The sequence below is a fragment of the Meriones unguiculatus genome, chromosome 4, assembly GCF_030254825.1.
Source record: "Meriones unguiculatus strain TT.TT164.6M chromosome 4, Bangor_MerUng_6.1, whole genome shotgun sequence".
NCBI lineage: Eukaryota > Metazoa > Chordata > Mammalia > Rodentia > Muridae > Meriones > Meriones unguiculatus.
Genome location: NC_083352.1, coordinates 25,018,479 through 25,036,201, shown reverse-complemented (window position 1 = coordinate 25,036,201; position 17,723 = coordinate 25,018,479). Strand labels below are relative to the sequence as shown.

Sequence of the window (17,723 nt, the reverse complement as noted above, 5' to 3'; positions counted from 1 at the left end):
AAAACCTCTTTCCAAACGTGTCACACATAGTTCCTCTTCCCTGAGGCATCTATCATTATTTGTTCTTGTATATACTTGTAGTTTTATTGGGATATTTTGTGTATATAAAAACAGACATAAGTATGTGATGCATTTTGTTTTATTTTTGTGTAAATTGTATCATATATGAAGTGAAAATACTGAAAATCTTCTGTGTTCAATTTTACAATTTTGTGGGAAATACATGGGTTGGTATTGAATATAATCAAATAAATAATAAAAGATCTCTATTTGTCTCGTTCAATTCCTAAAAGACTCAAATCTGAAAGGGTTATTGTAGCTATTTAGGTTTTTAGTGTCTTTTTCTTGGTTGAGAAGACCACATTTTTATAGGCGCTATTTTTTAAACTCTACTTTAATTGAGGTTCCTCAAGCTTCTACGTTCCTTCTAATCACCACCCCCCTCCCCTGAACCCTAGTTAGGAGAAAAAGAAGGTTAGAAAGGAAAGGGGACTAAGTACTGGTGGGTCATGGTCATCAGGTTTTTTTGGGAAAATACCAGTCTCAGTCGTCAGGATATGTAGCACTCCAGCAAATGGCAGTTGCAGCAAGACGAACAAGCAGCCTTCCTCCTCCGTCTGTCTCCTCAAAGCCCCTTCCTCTCTCTGGGCTCTGGTATTTATACCCTCTCAGAGTCCTCAGAATTCCACTCACTCCAGCTGGGAAAGGCCATGACTGTCTTTGAGCCACATGAGGCTATTAACAGCTGTGGATAAAGTAAGGCAGTCTCATATTCCACACTGGATTAAAAACAAAACAAAACAAAACGAAATCAGTTACATAACATAACCGAGTTTTTAAAGAAACCAAAACTTCCACTACAGGTTTGAATATCAAAAGTCTTTCCCAGAATCATGTTTTGAGTGCTTGGTCACCAACTGATGGCACAGTTGTCAGGTTGTTGAAAATTTTTGGAGGTGGGTCCTGGGTGAAGGAGTGTCACGAGGAATGTACCTTTGAAGGTTTTACCTCACTTTTAGTGACCTTTCTCAGTGTCTCTGCTTCCTGTCCTTCCACAAGGAAGGAAGCTCTTCTAACCACCTCTTCCCGGCACCTTGATGCTCTGTGCATGAGCATGTGGCCAAGCAGTCATTGGCTGGACTCTTGGAAGCTGTGAGCTAAGCTACATCCTTCCTCCCATAAGTTGTTTCTGCTGGATATTTTTGTCACTGAAGTAAGAAAAGTAACTAATACAGTATCTTACTGATATCCATGACAGATACCTTTAAAATCGCTATAATTTTATTAGTTCTTTAAGAATTTCATGTGTAAAAGTCACATATGGCCTTTTTGCTTATCAATCCGATGCTATTGCTATAGTGAGCCAAGGTGATATTCAACCAAATGCCCAGAAAACCCAATTCCTTTCAGGTTGTGTTTTGACAGATAGTAAACAGTTCACAGGACTCTGTCACAGCACATATATGTGCTGTAGTCTAGCCCAAGTAAACATAAGTTTTCTTTTCCATCATTCTGACAGAACTATCATGGAAGGCATTTCTCAGCTCAGGAGCCATATCCCACATCTGAGGAGCTATTATTTGTTCAAACAAAGAAACCATACCTGGGTCCCCAGGTATGCCCTTGATTGAATTTGAGGTAGTTTGTTGTCTTCTTCCAAAAAACAATTTTTCTAGGAGCCACAGTAGATAATGAAATAGATATATGATTTGGAACACTAATTCTGGTACTTTTAAAGTCTTTAAAGCTAGATGAATCTCTGCTATTCATTCCTGGAATAAAATAGTCTCTCTGTCTCCTGCTCCCCCCCCCCCCTTTAAAGCAAGGTCTCATTTTGTAGCAGTTGTCAGTTTTGCTGTATAGATGAGGATGGCTGCAAACCAACAGAGTTCTTTCTGCCTCTGCTTCCCACGTTGCTAGGATTAAAAGCATGTGGTTACATGCCCATATATATTGATGGCATTGCAGGATTTCTGTTTGTCCTTTTGCATTTTTGTAGCATTTGCCCAAAAACCAAGTAGTTAATGTCAATATTGTGCCAAATATGTCTAATCCAATAATATATACGAATATAACTACATGTGCACAATAAATTCTAATATTAATAATAAATTCTAATTAATAAATTAATTCTAAACATACATAAATATCAATGTGGATTTTTTTATAGATTAGGATGAACAACAAGAAATACCAGTGGCAAGAACAGGGAAGAACTGTTTATGGGCATGAACATGGAACAACGACTTTGAAGGAGTTTGTCAGTTTCTTAAAACGTCTCACGTAGCCCAGGTAGGCCAGGAGCTGCCTGAATCTCAAGATGACTCGGAACTCCCAGTCATCCTGCCTGATTTTTGGGATTGCAGGCACGCCTTCCACCACCCATTTGAGGCAATGCTAAGGATCTGGCTGGCTCGGCTGGCTCTACCCACTGATCTGAACTGCCAATTTGTAAAACACATCCTGACCACACAGTCCACAGATCCACTTCTAGACACCCAGCAAATAAAAATAGAAGCAAATGAGTATTACAATATTACTGTGATGAAACTAATTAATACCAAAGACTGGAAACAACCAATGTATCTATCAACAAAGAAATAAACAGATCCAGTGATGTGGTAGAATGACAGTGTAGACACAAAGATGTGAGATATTGATACACATGATAATATGGCTGAACCCCCAGTAATCACAGTGAATAAAAGGGACCAAAATCTGTACGGGACATGAGTCAACTGACATGAAATTGTGGAAAAGGCACACTTACTTGATGCAAGCTCAATAGATTGATAGTTGCCTGGAGCTAGGAGAAAATAGAGAGAAGGGGATGGAGAGGGAAGGAGACTTTAATTGCACCGCTGCTGACTGAACCCAGAGTTTCATGATGTTTGACCAGTATTCTGCCACTGAGCTATCCATCCCCCGAGTCCTGAAAGTCAGCTCCTTCAGGTGATGGATAGACTTATTACTTGACTGTAATGGAGTTCTTGTGGTCATGTACATAACTGACGGTTATGAAACTGTACACCTGCACTACGTAAGGCTTTAAACATCAGTTATATATCACTAAGGATGGTTCACACATACGCAACCCCAGTAGCAAGATACATGTGGAATAGGTTTACTACACTTTGGTTGGCAGTCTAAAAAATGTCTACTGTAACACAACAATACAATAAAAGCCTGATGCCTTCATGTAACACAACACTGGTATTATAACAATTTCATTAACATTTACACATAACGATATTCAAGAGATTTAAAATGCAAAAAGTTAACTTACTTGCTGGTGAGGTTATAAAGTGGTACGGCACGCGTTAGAAAACAGTTTGACTTTCCCTCCAAACTGAACACGAACGACCATGAGATTATTACGTGACCTCCAAATTCTGCTTCTAGGTACGCATCCGTGGGCATTGAAAACAGATGGACATGAATGTTCATAGCAGCGTTCGTCCCAGTTGCTCAACGTGGAAGCAATCCGCATGTCTCACTGTTGCATGGGTATACAAAGAGTGATTACGCAGTTACAGCGGATTATAATCGATTGGGACTGGGAGGAGAGCCTGAGACCTTCTATTTAGCATGCATTAACTTGAGACCATAAGACAGATGAAGGAGGCTGGGCACGAAGGCCATGTAGTAGATGAGTCTACTGATACACACCACACAGAACGGGGAGATTCAGCCAGAGAGAAGTGGCTTGGCAGATGACATAGCCTGAGGGTAGGTAGGAACTGGAACTGACTTACCTACAGATCAGAGCTTCTTTTGGGCAAGTGAAAGCGGTTTGGAGCCTGTGATGATGGTTGGAAAGCCAAGCAAACATGGATGCTACCTGTGAGTGCATGTCACACAGTGAATTTTTGGTTATGTGCAGCACATCAGGGCTTCGCTGGGTAGCCGAGATTATCTTTGAGCTCATGGTTCTGCTCAGCCTACCTACTTGGTGCTGAGTTTACAGGCTACCATGCTCAGCTTTAGTCAACATTAAAAACAAAGAACAGCAAGCTAGGAGGTCTGGAGATGTGGCTCATTATATAGTATTTAAATCAACTTACATACTTTTGTGTCCTTAAACACATGTTTAAATATTAAAACTTAAAAAAGTTGACATTGGAAGTACATAGCCCATTATTGTTACATACACTCACTCGACTGTGAAAAGGCACACCAGAACTTTTTGTTCCTATCCAATTAAAACTTAGTACCCCTTATACAGCACTTGGCTTTTTGTGCCTTGTTTATTTCACTAATCACAGTGATCTTTAATTCCATCTTTATTGTTACAAATGACAAGGCAGAGTGAGGAGAGAGGTTTATTATTTAGAATACTCCAAGACCCAGGACCTGATACTCAAAGCAGGCCATGTCCAATCTTGAATCATTTCCCCATTCGAAAAGAGATAGATGTACATCTGGGTATGGAGGTATATGCCTGTAAACCCAGCATTCAGAAGGACTGATGCAGGAGGACCATGGCACTGAGGATAGCCTGGGCTACAGAGTTCTACAGAGAGGGAAGGAGAGCAGGAAGGAGACAGACAGACAGACAGACAAAAAAAAGAGACAGAGAGAGAGCCAGAAGCTGAGTGGTTCCTCTAGGATCAATTGTGAAGACATGGTCGTTCCTGAACCTGTGTTCTGTGCCCCACAGCATAGTTAAAGGAATATTAAGTGCGACAGCCTGTGATTTATAAAGATAAAGTGAAGCTCACTGTGAACACCAATAAAACCAAACGACATGCAAGGTCACATTATATAGCGCTGCAGAAAGAGGCTCTGGTAGGAATCAAGTGGGAAAAGCCCAGAGGGTCTTTAGCTTGAGGAACAATAGGTCTAGGAATCCCAGAGGCTGGGTATTAAAGTAGTGGGAAACAGCACTACCAGATTTAATTAGTTTATTATTATTATTTTACTATTTTTGATAATGTTTCAAACTTATCATTTTCTTACCTTAATCTCCTAGGATTATAGATGTGTGCCATTATACTCACCCAGATCTTAATATTAATGAAATAATTTTAAGAAAGAGTTATAGACTCAAACAGTGGCGCTAGCCACAGCAGATACCACACATTCATGGTCATCTAGTATCATATATACATGGGCAAAGCACATCCAGTTAAGGGGGATTTGTGTGAACGAGAGAAGGTCATAGGTTCTGTCCCACTGACAATTCAACACAATTGCCCCATCCCCTGGGAAGTGGGACAGGGCATTGGTTAAGGGGTACTAAGTTACAATGGAAATGGTTTTCTGGCCTACTGAGGATTGGGCAGAATAAAAGTAAAAACTTCAAAGTGACTGCAGAGAATCTGCAATTAGCTCATACTCAGGAAAAGAGCCAGATTCTCACTCTGGAGGTAGTAGGACATCAGGGCTCACCCAGACCATGTGCATTAGGCCTGGCCATCACAAAGGATGGGCAATTTACTTGAGGCAGAAGAAAGGAATTCAGTTCTTTTAAAATATTCATTTATATTTGAACTTGAGAAATATTTTTCACTACCTTAGATATAACTTAATTTTAAGGCTTTAAAGGTATTTCCAAAATAAGACAAAAGTACACTTTAAAAAAATATTTCCCCCAGTTTCCATTTTTACCTTGACTTAGAATCCAGATCCCCTTTCAGCTTCTTTGTCTTTATGGGCTTGGGCCTCTGTAGAAGGAGACCTAAGTGTTGGGTTCCAGATGAACTGTGCCAGTATATCCACAGCCCATGGCATCCCAAACAAGACGATATTCGAATTCCTCTCCATCAGGTCATGCTGCTGGAGTGACTCTCCACTGTGAGCATCTCCAATGGGCCATGGATGCTTGGCTTGTTCATGGAGCAACTAGCACAGACATGGGGGTCACTGCACAGGCGTCTCCTAGCAGATTATCGCAGACCAGCAGATCATGGCTCACTCTCTCTTGGTACCGTGTGGCCCCAACCTAGGGGCCTTGTTCTAAGTGGAAGTGTTCCAGATGTAGCCAGGTGACCTCTCATCTCATACAGTTTTGCCACTTCCTTCTGTAGTTGTATTAACCCAACAAGAACTTCCTTATTTGCCAGTCCCTGTGAGGACCTGCTTTCCTGGTCCAGGCTGCTGTAAACGATGTTGGGCTCCAAAGCTCACTCATATGTGGCTGATTTGTGTGAATATGTTACCACCCTCATGGTCATTATGGATGACAAAAGACATGCACATGAACTCAGTAAAGAATGTCAACATAGCTTACCATGTGGAGAGAGCTGACAGTGATTAGAGATTTCAGTAAGTCATTCTGGCAATACTGAATAGCGTTGTGACAAAATCTACTTAGTCTTAACAATCAATCCATTTGGCTAAAACCCCGTTATATGTTTGTGCTGAGCGGCTTTCATGTTGGAGGGTTGTAATGTTTGTCTTGAACTGAGATTTGGCGTGTGGTTTGGTGGGCAAGTCACACAGCCTGGTGACCACAGGAAAGAGCAGCTCTGAGCTCTTTGCTTATTCTTTCAGACTTTTTACTTTTGTCTGAAGCCATCTATTGGAGCATGGGAAACCTACCAGTAGCCATTGTCTTGAAAAAGAATGATATTCCCTTCCATGGCAACTATCCACAGCCAGCAGCTCTTCAGTAAGGGGTGGGACCTAGAGATTACCTCACATCTGTCTTATAGTTTATGTTGCCTAGGCTGACCTTGAACTTGAAATCTTTCTGATTCTGACTCTTGACTTGTTGGGAATAAATATATGCATATATCACCTGGGTTTGCTCAGTTGGTGTGCATGTGTGTGTGTGTGTGTATGCAGATGTGAGCACATGCTTTGCACATGCTTTTGAGAGTCAAGATGGCTGTTCTTCTACTGGGCATTATCCACTTCCTATCAGCCGAGTAAGCTAGGATTCTTCCCTACTCATAGCCTCAGGCAGCAGTTTTGCCAGGGATACTGAGGATCCGGAAATGGACGTCCTCATCAGAATCAAGGACTCATGTTTTAGAGGCCAGTTCCTCTTGGCTTCCACGCTTCCATATATCATGCACACACTGATTGGCTCCGCTCTCCTGCCTTGTTCATTCTTGAAGGCCTGAGCTCTGTCTGCTTCTTATGTAGCAAGTCATCCAGTATGTTTTTCAAATCCACAGGAGAAATACTGGCATGCATGCACAAAAAGGATCAGGATGCCCTACAGGCTGGGATGCTAATGAATAAATTATGGTCTGTGAACTATGGAACCTGGCAGAGAGGGGAAGCATCTGATGCCGCTCCATGTATCGTCACCGTCACTACCTCTCACTAGCGTTTACCTCAATAAATCATTAACATACCTAATCCTACTGCATTAATTACTTCTGTATCACTGTACTAAGTATCTGAAAGAAACAACTCAGAAGAAGATTTATTTTGGATCCCACTTTCAGAGTTTTTGTTGGTCACAACTGGCTGCATTGGTTGTGGGGTCATGGTGTGGCAGAACACCTGGGCAGTAGGATCATGTGGAGCAGAGCTGTTCAACTCATGGTGGCTAGGAAGAAGAGAAAGAGGGGTTTTCCAGCAGGTGATTCAGTAGGGTGTATCTTCTGAGACCATGCCCTGAGCGAACTGCTTTCTCCTAGAACCTACCTTCTAAAACTTCTGGCACCTCCCAGAATAGTGCCACTATCGGGGGCACCAAGCATCTAATGTGACCCTGTGAAGACATTTCACCTTCAGAGCATAGCGTCTGTCTGTCCTGGATTTGTTTCCCAGGTGACCTGCCCTAACACAAGTAGTACCGAGAATGTGCCAAGAAGACAGGTTGTTAGATCTTAACTTAAAGATTACTCATTAACTGCCCAACAGGTAAAGAGGAGGGTAGCTTGATTGATAGATGGGAAATGAATTGTTCATATGGAAAGGTAGTGCATCAAATGCAAAAGGTTTCATTGATGGCGACCATAGACTATATTCTGGTGTGTGGGGGGGAGGGGAGAAAGATGCAGATGTGATGGCTGAGGCATTTGAAAGATATTCAGTGAAAAATATCTCCAAAGATGACAAGAGTTAGGCCTACTGCTCCTAAGTCAAATTCATGCCTTTGTCGGCATAAGAGAACTTAACTAATAGTGTGAGGCACGGGGTCTTTCCAGTGACTTACAAAGAGGCACTTACCTTCTACAGTGTGCCAGAACCAACAGGACTAAGTATATGGAATTGCAGAGATCTCTAGGTGTGCATGTGTTCATCCAGGAACAGGTGTTGGGGCAAGAGGAAAATGGATTATGGAACCCTAGAAAAACCCTGACCTGAAAACTGAAAACTGGGATGAGGACATGGAGATGGCTGTCCTTGTAGTCTAGGCATACATCCCCACACTTAATTTTTTAGGCTTGCAGAGGTGTCTTCTTCCTCCTGGTAAGACCTAGCACTTGTATTGTGCATGAAGATGCTGCAGAGCCCACGAGGAAAGTAGCATGCCTTTTTCTAAGTAGCTTCCCTTATCCCCTCTTTTGTCTGATCATCAAGGTTCAAACTCAGCAAAGCCCAGGTGGGCAGATGCTGGAATCTGTTATGAAGGAAGAAGATGCTATAGTTGTTATTCTTCAAGATCAGCTGGACTCTCCTGACAGGAGTCCCAGGAGTACCCCTTAGGCTATATTTTTGAGAGCTTGATTAAGTGACTAGGAATTCAACTTTCTCAGGACCCCAAATCCAACACCCCAGGAAATAGAAAGACAATATAAAGACAGTTCTTGGAAGTATGGATAAAGCCAAGATCAACACTTAGTGAAGCAGAGATTTCTCAGTTGCTTTCAGGAGAAAAGAATTCTGTAACAGAGTGAAGTTGCAGTGTGACTATGAGGAGGCTGAAGAAAATGAGAGGTCCAGAATGTACCCTGTGGATATTCAGAATCCTGGCACTCTAGTGAAGCTTTCAGAAGACAGACTTGACAGTCAAAATCTTGCCAGGACATCTTTAAAGTAAAAGACAAACAGGTACCTCTTGTATCCCTCTCACATTGAGGGACATCAGCCTGTGAAACCTCTTTGGGTTTGAGGACAGTATATTCCACAACTAAGAATATTGTTTTGACTTATACTCTGTGTGATGTAGCTAGCAACTGCCAGTTTTGAATAGGGCTCAGAGCAGGTCAGGGCTTTGTAGCACGTATAATAGCCATACTGCTTGGTCCAGATGACTGAACAGACCCAGTGGTTTTGGAGCTGTCTGTGTAGAAAAAAAGGACACAAGTGAGCAAAACTGGAGTGATGGCAGGTTCTATGGAGAGAATCAGCTCTCATGATATAGCCCCTGGGATTCTGGGATAAAACCATGCCAACCACTGCAGAGAAGAAAAAGTAATGGGAATACAATTTAGCCCTGGCAGAGATAATGATTCTAGATTATGAGAACAGACTTGCCCATTATGATTTGGATTCTGCTGAACCTTGTAATTCACAGTTGGACATGTGCAGCCGAAGTTATAAAGTTATAAAACTGAATAGGATCAGAGGCTGTGACTAATATGGCATGAACAGTATGTCCAAACGGTCTTAACTTTATCCCTCTCAATGGATGTAACAGTGACTCTCACCTTATATCTGTGGCTATGTGAGAACCTCTAAGTTACATATCTGGTTATATACTTTGTATTTACAGTTCCCAGATACTGACCAATGGCTTAGCTCTCTGCTCATGAATTTTAAAGGGAAGTGGCCGGAAATCCGAGTATACTGGAACACAAACACACTATGAAGAGTTTTGTGTCGTGTATTAACAGCTATGATGAAAGCGGTACTGAACAGCCAGTAGACACTGGGGGCGTGGCCCCCTGGTCTCACTAACACTGCCGTTGATTATCTCGGAACTGGTGTGACAGGCACATGAACAGAAGCATGGCAGCAGAGACAGACATTCCACAAGAAAATCTGCCTCACGGTAAAGGAGGTAGATGGCATCCACCTGCAAACCAAATACTGTACCATCCAGAAGCCGCCTCACGGAATGCAGAAACAGCCTGTCGCTCAACCATGGAATCAAGAGTAGGAAATCTGAGGGATGGACTTTCATAACAGGCTCTTGTTTGCAGTGTCCATCTCTACAGATCTATGTAAATGACCTGCTGACCCAGCTGTTGTGTTCTTAATTCAGTCACCATGTTGGCACTGGAATGTGCTTCCTCTCAGGCACTTTGAGAAATGATACGTGACAGAGATGCCAGGCAGGGCTGTACCTGCAAGATGCTGGCCTTTTTTTTTTTTTTTTAAAGGGGCTCGTTGGCCTTAAACTCTCCCCACAAGGATGGAATTTGCACAGAACTGCACTTCAGTTTAATAAATACATTCCCTATTCCTTTTGTCTTCTCTTCCCTGCCCCCTGTGGTTTTTCTTCAGAGGAGAAGACCTGATTTACAGTCTGATGGTATACCGCCCCCCTCCCCACCGTGGTTCTCACTGGCACTTCCTTTAAGACGTGAATCTCTTGCCCATGTAATCTCGTCTTGGCATCTGTCTCTTGGAGGATCTGAACTAACACAGATGGCTTGGACATGTGCTGGTGGGTGTCTAAGAAGGAATGGCAAATATGCCAATCTTGCATGCTGAGTGTGGTCAATTAGTAGTGGCTGCCAGGAAAGGGGTCAAGAAGTATCCCAGCACTGTATCTGCTCTATTGTAACAAGTGCCGTGGTCTGCTGAGAAGAGCCACAAAGGAATAGGGATCTTGACCTTTCACTGGTCACTACTGTTGAGTTGGAATGATCCACAAATCTCCCTCACGGAGGGGAATGGTACAGCTAAGTGTGGGTAATGTATGCCTGTCACTCCAGAACTTGGGGGTCTGGGGTAGGATTGTTGTGAGTTTGAGACCATCGTGGACCACCTTGTGAGTAGCAGGTTAGCTAAGTGTGACTGTGATACTGTCTCAACAAAGCAAGGAGCTGGGCCTGTGGCTCAGCTGGGCCTGTGATTGCTTAGCATGCATGAAGCCATGGATCCAGTCCCCAGCACCACATACGAGGTATGGTGCTGCATGTCTACACTAAGGAGACGAATGCAAAAAAGATCAGGAGTTCAAGGTCATCCCTGTCTACACAGGGAGTTTGAGGCAGCCTTAAGTTAAGTGGGACCCTGTCACAGAAAGACCAAAAGCCAAAGCCAAACCCAGGAAACAAAAAAGGGGGCCCACGATTAGAGAGCTACTATGTATAAAACTTTTGTCATGGTGAAGGATATCCTTACTGATAGTGTATGACTAATGTTGGTGCTTAGTAGAAACTGCATGAAAACTATAAATTACTTTTATGAGCAACAATAATGCTTAATGATAACCATAAATTGCATCTTATCATTAATGATCCCAAAGTGATCCTGAATATGAGATTGTGTGACTGAATTATATAAACCATAATAGCTCTACATTGAAAGATGTGAAATCAGTGTAAGGTAGAAAAAAATCAAAGGGTAAGGATTTGTTAGCGTTCTCCCTCTTGGGCTGGAGGGACTGTGTTCTGATGAGCTGATGTGAACTTCTTTCTTTGGAGGTTTGCCTCACGGAGACATCGTGACGACGGTACGCGTGAATATTACTCATTCTCCTTCATCTGATTTTTTTTTATTTGTCAAAGAACATCCTGCTATTAATCGTATCTGAGCAGAATTTTCTACTGAAGAAAGAAGATGCTGAGCAGTTGGCTAAGTCTCTAACCCTGACGCCTTTCATTTAAAATGTGATTTCTAAAATTAAAAACAAATAATAAAGCTTATGAAACAGTAATTGACGAGTAGAAAAGCAAAATTCAAAGTCTGTCTCTCACACACAGCTTCTTCCAGTTCCCCAGGAGAAACACTTCTGCTATTGTAAATTACTTCATTTCTCCACTGGACATCTGGTGCTCAAAAGGATTTTCTTCATGACCTTGTTTTGAGGGACTTTCTTATGAATTCATTCAGAACAAACTAACAAAACCAAGTTTCCACATACACAAAGCTGGGAGTCAATCCTTCCATTCAGAAGTCATTCTCCATTGTGTGTCTTTTGTTAGGTCTTTTATGACATCAAACCTCATGTGCTGTGAAAGTGGAGGGTTCGTCTACCATTCATAGAGTACAAGACATCAATTTGCAAGGAGTTGTGTGTGGAGCTGACCTCACTGCATTCTGGGCTTTGTTAAGGACGATGAAGTAGCTCTCACTTTTGTGTGAATTGTATTACTTTTTACAGCCACCTCCTCTTTCCAGGGATGACGTAAGAAGAAAGAAGATGGCATTAGTTCTAAGTGTGAATCTGTATGCAGTGCTACAGCTGATAATGATAAGGGGCACAAGTCTGAAATGAACTAGCTGGGCTCATTCTGTTTGTTACTTAAGGTCATTGTCTATTTTCAGACTCAAACTATTCCTGATGTGACAAATTAGTCCCCAAAGATGAGTGAGCTTGGGCTCTCAGTGTTAACATTTTAATAGAAAGATTTTCCTTAATGGAAATCATCTGAATTTCTTTAGAAAACGCTTCCCTAAAAGGACTTAGAAGGGAAAAATAGATCTTGAGCTTAAAATGTGATAAAAATCATTAGTTTAGGATCAGAAAAGATAATGTCCCAAAATACTGTTGAAACCTATAGATAAATGTGTAACTTTTACATCCTTGAATCAAAGTTTTGCTTATAAAGAGGGACTGATTTTTTTTAAAAAATAAGGCAGATGAATTTTATTTATTTGAATTAATTTTGTTTAGGATCTGAGGACTGAACCTAGGGCTGCAAATATGCTAGGCAAACTCTCCCCCAGGAACCACACCCCCAGTCTTCTTTGCATTTTGAGGTGTGGTCTCACTAAGTTAGAGTGCTTCAAAAGATAACATTTTTAAGAATAAAATTTTGATGGCACAAATATTGTAGTGGAAAGTAATACAGAAATCTAGTTGACTATGAGATTAAGGTTGGAAATATTTTCACATATAAAAAACTTTTTCTCCCACAAAAGCAAAAAAAAAAATATTACCTTTTCTTGAAGATAGAATTAACTTTATGTTGACAGACACTGCCAGAAATAAACTCTAAAATATTCCTATATTCACTTACTCCCTCTTTCATTAAAGCAATGTGGAATTATTTTGTAGCACATGAATGCTGTAAAACAGGTGCTATGTGACAGAAGTATCTCTGGGAGAGGCTGTGAATTAGGAATATTGCATTTATTCAAGAGTCAGAGGAACATGACTGTGACTCCATTCTCTAAATTTTAGTTTCTGATGTCAGAGGCCAGATGAGACTCAACAGCTACTTGAGATGACATTAATGTGTGACAAAGAACTTCATTGGTATAGAAATGGCATTTCAGTCACCAGACCAGTAAACATGAGTCCTTTATAGTTGATGTCAATGACTGTTGTCGGAGAAGCCTTAGTAATTTGCTTCCTTTTTTTTTTTCTTTCTTTCCAAAATTTAATATCCCCAGTGGTGAAGGAAAGATACAAGATTAGGATGCAAATGTGCATATGGCTGTAGTATTAAATTTATCTCTGGCTTGGGAGAAATGCTCTGTGATTTCACAGAGGTCCTTAGCAGCCTCCCTCATACTACAGTTTCTCCATAGGGCTGGCAAAGTGTAACTTCTCCTGATACCATCATCATGCTTTTCTCTATTATCTGTTCTAATACATGACATCAGTTTATTCTGGGAAATTACAATCTGATTATTTCTTTCCTTATTTTCATATTTGAAGAATGAAATTTTCCTTCTGACTTTTGCATTGCAGAAATTGAACCCAAGGCCTCATGCCTGTTGCCAGCCCACACTTGAATCCCACAACTCTTACTTCAAAGATGGTTCTGGAGGAGTGGGTCCTTTTAGCATTATCTGGGATGAAATACTTAGAAGGTATCCTTACTTTCCTGCTGGCTCAATCCAATGATCCCCATATCAGTAAACTACTAAAACAGACAAAGGCACATTGGTACATGTTTGGTCTTTTCAACATACTTATTTTCACATCTGACAGGGTTTGGTTTTATGGATATTATCCAAACATGGTTTCAGAAGTTTGATCAACTGGATTTAAGTTCCTTGAGAAAACATAAATTTGCAGGTATAGATGAATAATGAAATAAACACGTGTAAGATCAGCATTTGGTAGAATTTTGTGCTGAAACCATCTGGCCCTGGGCTTATGGCCAACCTTTGGGCAGAGTGCAGGGAATTTCATGAAAGAAGTAGGAAATAATAAGACCTGAAGAGGACAGGAGCTCCGCAAAGAGCAACAGAACCAAAAAATCTGGGTGTCTTTTCTGAGACTGATACTCCAACCAAGGACCATTCCATGGAGATAACCTTGAACTCCTGCACAGATGTTGCCCACGACAGTTCAGTGTCCTAGTGGGTTCCATAGTAATGGGGACAGGGACTGTCTCTGACATGAATTTATTGGCCTGCTCTTTGATCACCTTCTCCTGAGGGGGGAGCAACCTTACCAGGCCACAGAGGAAGACAGTGTAGCTACTCCTGATGAGACCTGATAGATTAGGATCAGAAAGGAGAGGAAGACCTCTTCTATAGTGGACTTGGGGAGGAGCATGTGTGGAGAAGGGGGAGAGAGAGTGGGATTGGGAGGGGAGGAGGGAAGGGACCACGGGGGGGACACAAAGTGAATAAAGTGTAATTAATAAAAACTAAAATAAAAAACATACAAAAAATAATTATAAAACTACACCCCCCCCCAAAAGAAAGATCAGTATTTGGGGCCCAGTGTGACTGAGGTGACTTCTAAAAAATAAGAATCCAAACTAATGACACATATAAACCAGTTTATTAGATTGTCAGTGATACTTTGAGACAAGTTCAAGTTATTTTATTTTACTTCATATAAACAGAGGAAGGGAGGGAAGTTTTGGATTTCAAGCTTTGTTTAGCATGTGTGCAGTTAGCATCCACAAAAGCACCATTGAATTATGGAGGAATTAGCACCACAGGATTTTAGGACCTAACTGTGAACATGCATCACTGAAAAATTTGGAACATGAAAACTGAATTAATATGTGTTATGGTCCATTATAAACAATACAAGGCAATTTCTGACTTCTTTTCATACAGTACAATACATCACAACCGATGAGAACCTTTGAAATACAATACAGGACAAAACCACCTTGTACCCTGTTAACACTAAAACAGTTACAGATTTTTAAAAAAGTGTTTATTAGAGGAGGCAGTGGATTGAGATGATCCCCCCCTCAAAAATTTCAACCTAGAGTTATATAGTTACATGATCTCTTAAGAAAGTATTTTCAAGTCTACGTGTCTTCTCCCTCAATGCTGGCAAATGGCGATTTGGAAACTGAAAGGCTTAGCGAGTTAAGGAAACATTCCCCCCACAGAGCAAACCCAAGTGAGCCGAGAATCCTCCAGGGTGGTGGAGGGCTTTCCACATAAGGTCAGTGTGGAAATGATGCCAATGGCGTTGAGACCTGTCTTCCCTTCCGTGCAGGAATGCCAAGTGCAGAAGCCTTGCACTCGTGATGAACTTCAGTTCATTCCTTTCACCGAGTGTCTTTATTCTGGAGTGTAACATAAGGGATTTAGTCCTGATTCCTCAACTGTTTTTGTGGTGTCATAGGGCTGTTCCTTATGCTTGCTCTGACAACAGTGAAAAAGGTTGAGATTCTCTCTGGATTTAGGGTAATTTGTGAGCTAAAGAAAAAATATTAATTTAAATTTAGCAAATAAGAAATTTTAAAGGGAGTTCCACTATTTTTCACAGTATAAACCCACTCCTAATTGAAAATCTTTCTGGCAGAAAACATGTAACAAACCCTCCAGTTTTAGCCTAGGCCAATTTTGGCAAATGAAGGTACTGTATAAGAAATGTGCAGTAAGCATTGATACAGGTATATTCGGATCTCAATGTACTGATATCATGGAAAATATAATCTTACTCACCAGGAGAAGAATATACCTGGAAATATCTATGCAGATACAGGAGTCAATCATGTATCTGCCCCACATCTAATCTGGAGTAGTGATAACAGGGTCATTTAGGAAAGAGTACTCAGCAACGATATGGCAGCAATTTTATGTTGTCTATATTTAACAGTGAAACATGTTTGAAAATAGAATCAGTCCTGTATGGTAAGTTTACAATTCACCATTTCTATACTTGTAATACATGCGTTTGTTTTCCAAGTTTTTAAAAATCCCGCTAGGACCAACATCTTTCAGAACAACAATCTAACATTAAACAAACGTTCTAAGGAAAATACTTAGCATCACAGAGGTTGAGAGAAGCCTGTTACTCAGCATCACAAAGTACTCAATAGATCTACACTTAAGATTGTTCATGCCTTGACAGTCACACACCTGTGGGTTAATATATCGTATTTTAAAAAGAAAACAAAGACAGAAACCAAACAATTGACACAGAAGTTGTTTTTAGTCTCTCCTGGGTGAGGAAAGACCTGATAAACTTGATTCTTTTCTATATCATGAAATGATGACTCTGCCTAGGAAACATTTACATTTATTAAAATACTTAAAACTAAAGAGAAAAAGGCTAAAGTGTAGAAAGATTTAAAAATAAGTAACATCATGGAAAACGTTTTCTTAAACGTTTAGATACACTGTTCACAAACAAAATTGGAAATACTAGCCTATCATTTGTACATTGGCAGATGTTAAGGATCAACATGCAAGGGTTGATACTCTTGAAAAAAAAATTGTATTTTTTTTTGTTGACTAAATTAATCGTATAATCAACTACTGATTTCCCCAAGAGGGAGCACATATATACCAACACACCTACAGGAATGACTCAAATTTGATAATTCACCAAGTCTGCATGACTTGAACAAAGAAGAAACAAAATGGATTTTTAATGTCTTACGGCTACATTGAAAAAGCTCAGTCAAAATAGAATAAAGCTATGATAGGCTAGTTTAATAGTTCTGATTGCCCTCTTATTGATAATCTTTTTGAGATAAAGTAGAGCTAATTAAAATATAAGAATTAACAAATAAAAGCTGTCTAAATTTTTTTTTTAATTTTTAAAAATTTTACATGGTAATTTCAAATGATTATATGTTAACTTACTTACACGGTATTTTCACATATACTTTTCTTTTACTATTTTCTGTATTATTTGTTGTTTATAATATGTAACACAATTTTCTGTTAAATTAAAATAGTTTACTTTATCACTTTATATACTACGTGGCTTTAGAAAAATGTATAACTAGGATAAAGTTATAAAAGGATAAAGAATACTTTAAGGGATCTTTAGACAAATTCTATGCAGATAAATATTTAGCTCCAGATAATAAAGTGCCTTCTTTTATCAGGTAATTTTTTCACTAAAATATTTAATTTAAGGCTTTGCAAGAAACCCAGCACTACCAAAGCTTGATAGTCTATGGGTTACATTATTACCAATCTCTTGTAGTTCTTATGTCATTTACTCTTTCAATATAGATAATGATTTTTAATAATTAGAAGTTAAGAGTTATGAATTTGCATCAATTCTCAATACATTTTAAAGGGAAGGGGAGATGTGTGATTTCTAAATGCTATGACTTGTACATAAAACAAGCTGTTAGTGGCCAATGAACTTCAAAATAATTCAACAGTTTTCAAACTGTGGCAAATGAGGCCATTTAAAAAAGTTATTTGTTTCTGTTTTCCTTCACTTAAAATGATTGTACAGCCTTAAGTAGGGACGGCTAGAGAAACCCAATGCTAAATCAGCAGGTACAGGCCAATAGATTCCCTCTGTTGCA

General features: G+C 40.1%; 1 protein-coding gene across 2 annotated transcripts in view; it reads right to left on the bottom strand.

The window, feature by feature from the left end:
• Positions 1-14,745: 14,745 nt before the first annotated feature.
• The window catches only part of Purg (purine rich element binding protein G), a 31,209-nt gene continuing 28,231 nt past the window's right edge, over positions 14,746-17,723 (bottom strand). The window contains exon 3 of one of the 2 annotated variants that reach the window (XM_021627243.2): positions 14,746-15,645. In XM_021627243.2, the coding sequence (XP_021482918.1) occupies positions 15,508-15,645 (138 nt within the window). In that variant the 3' untranslated portion in view covers positions 14,746-15,507. The other variant, XM_021627241.2, reaches the window with a different exon arrangement.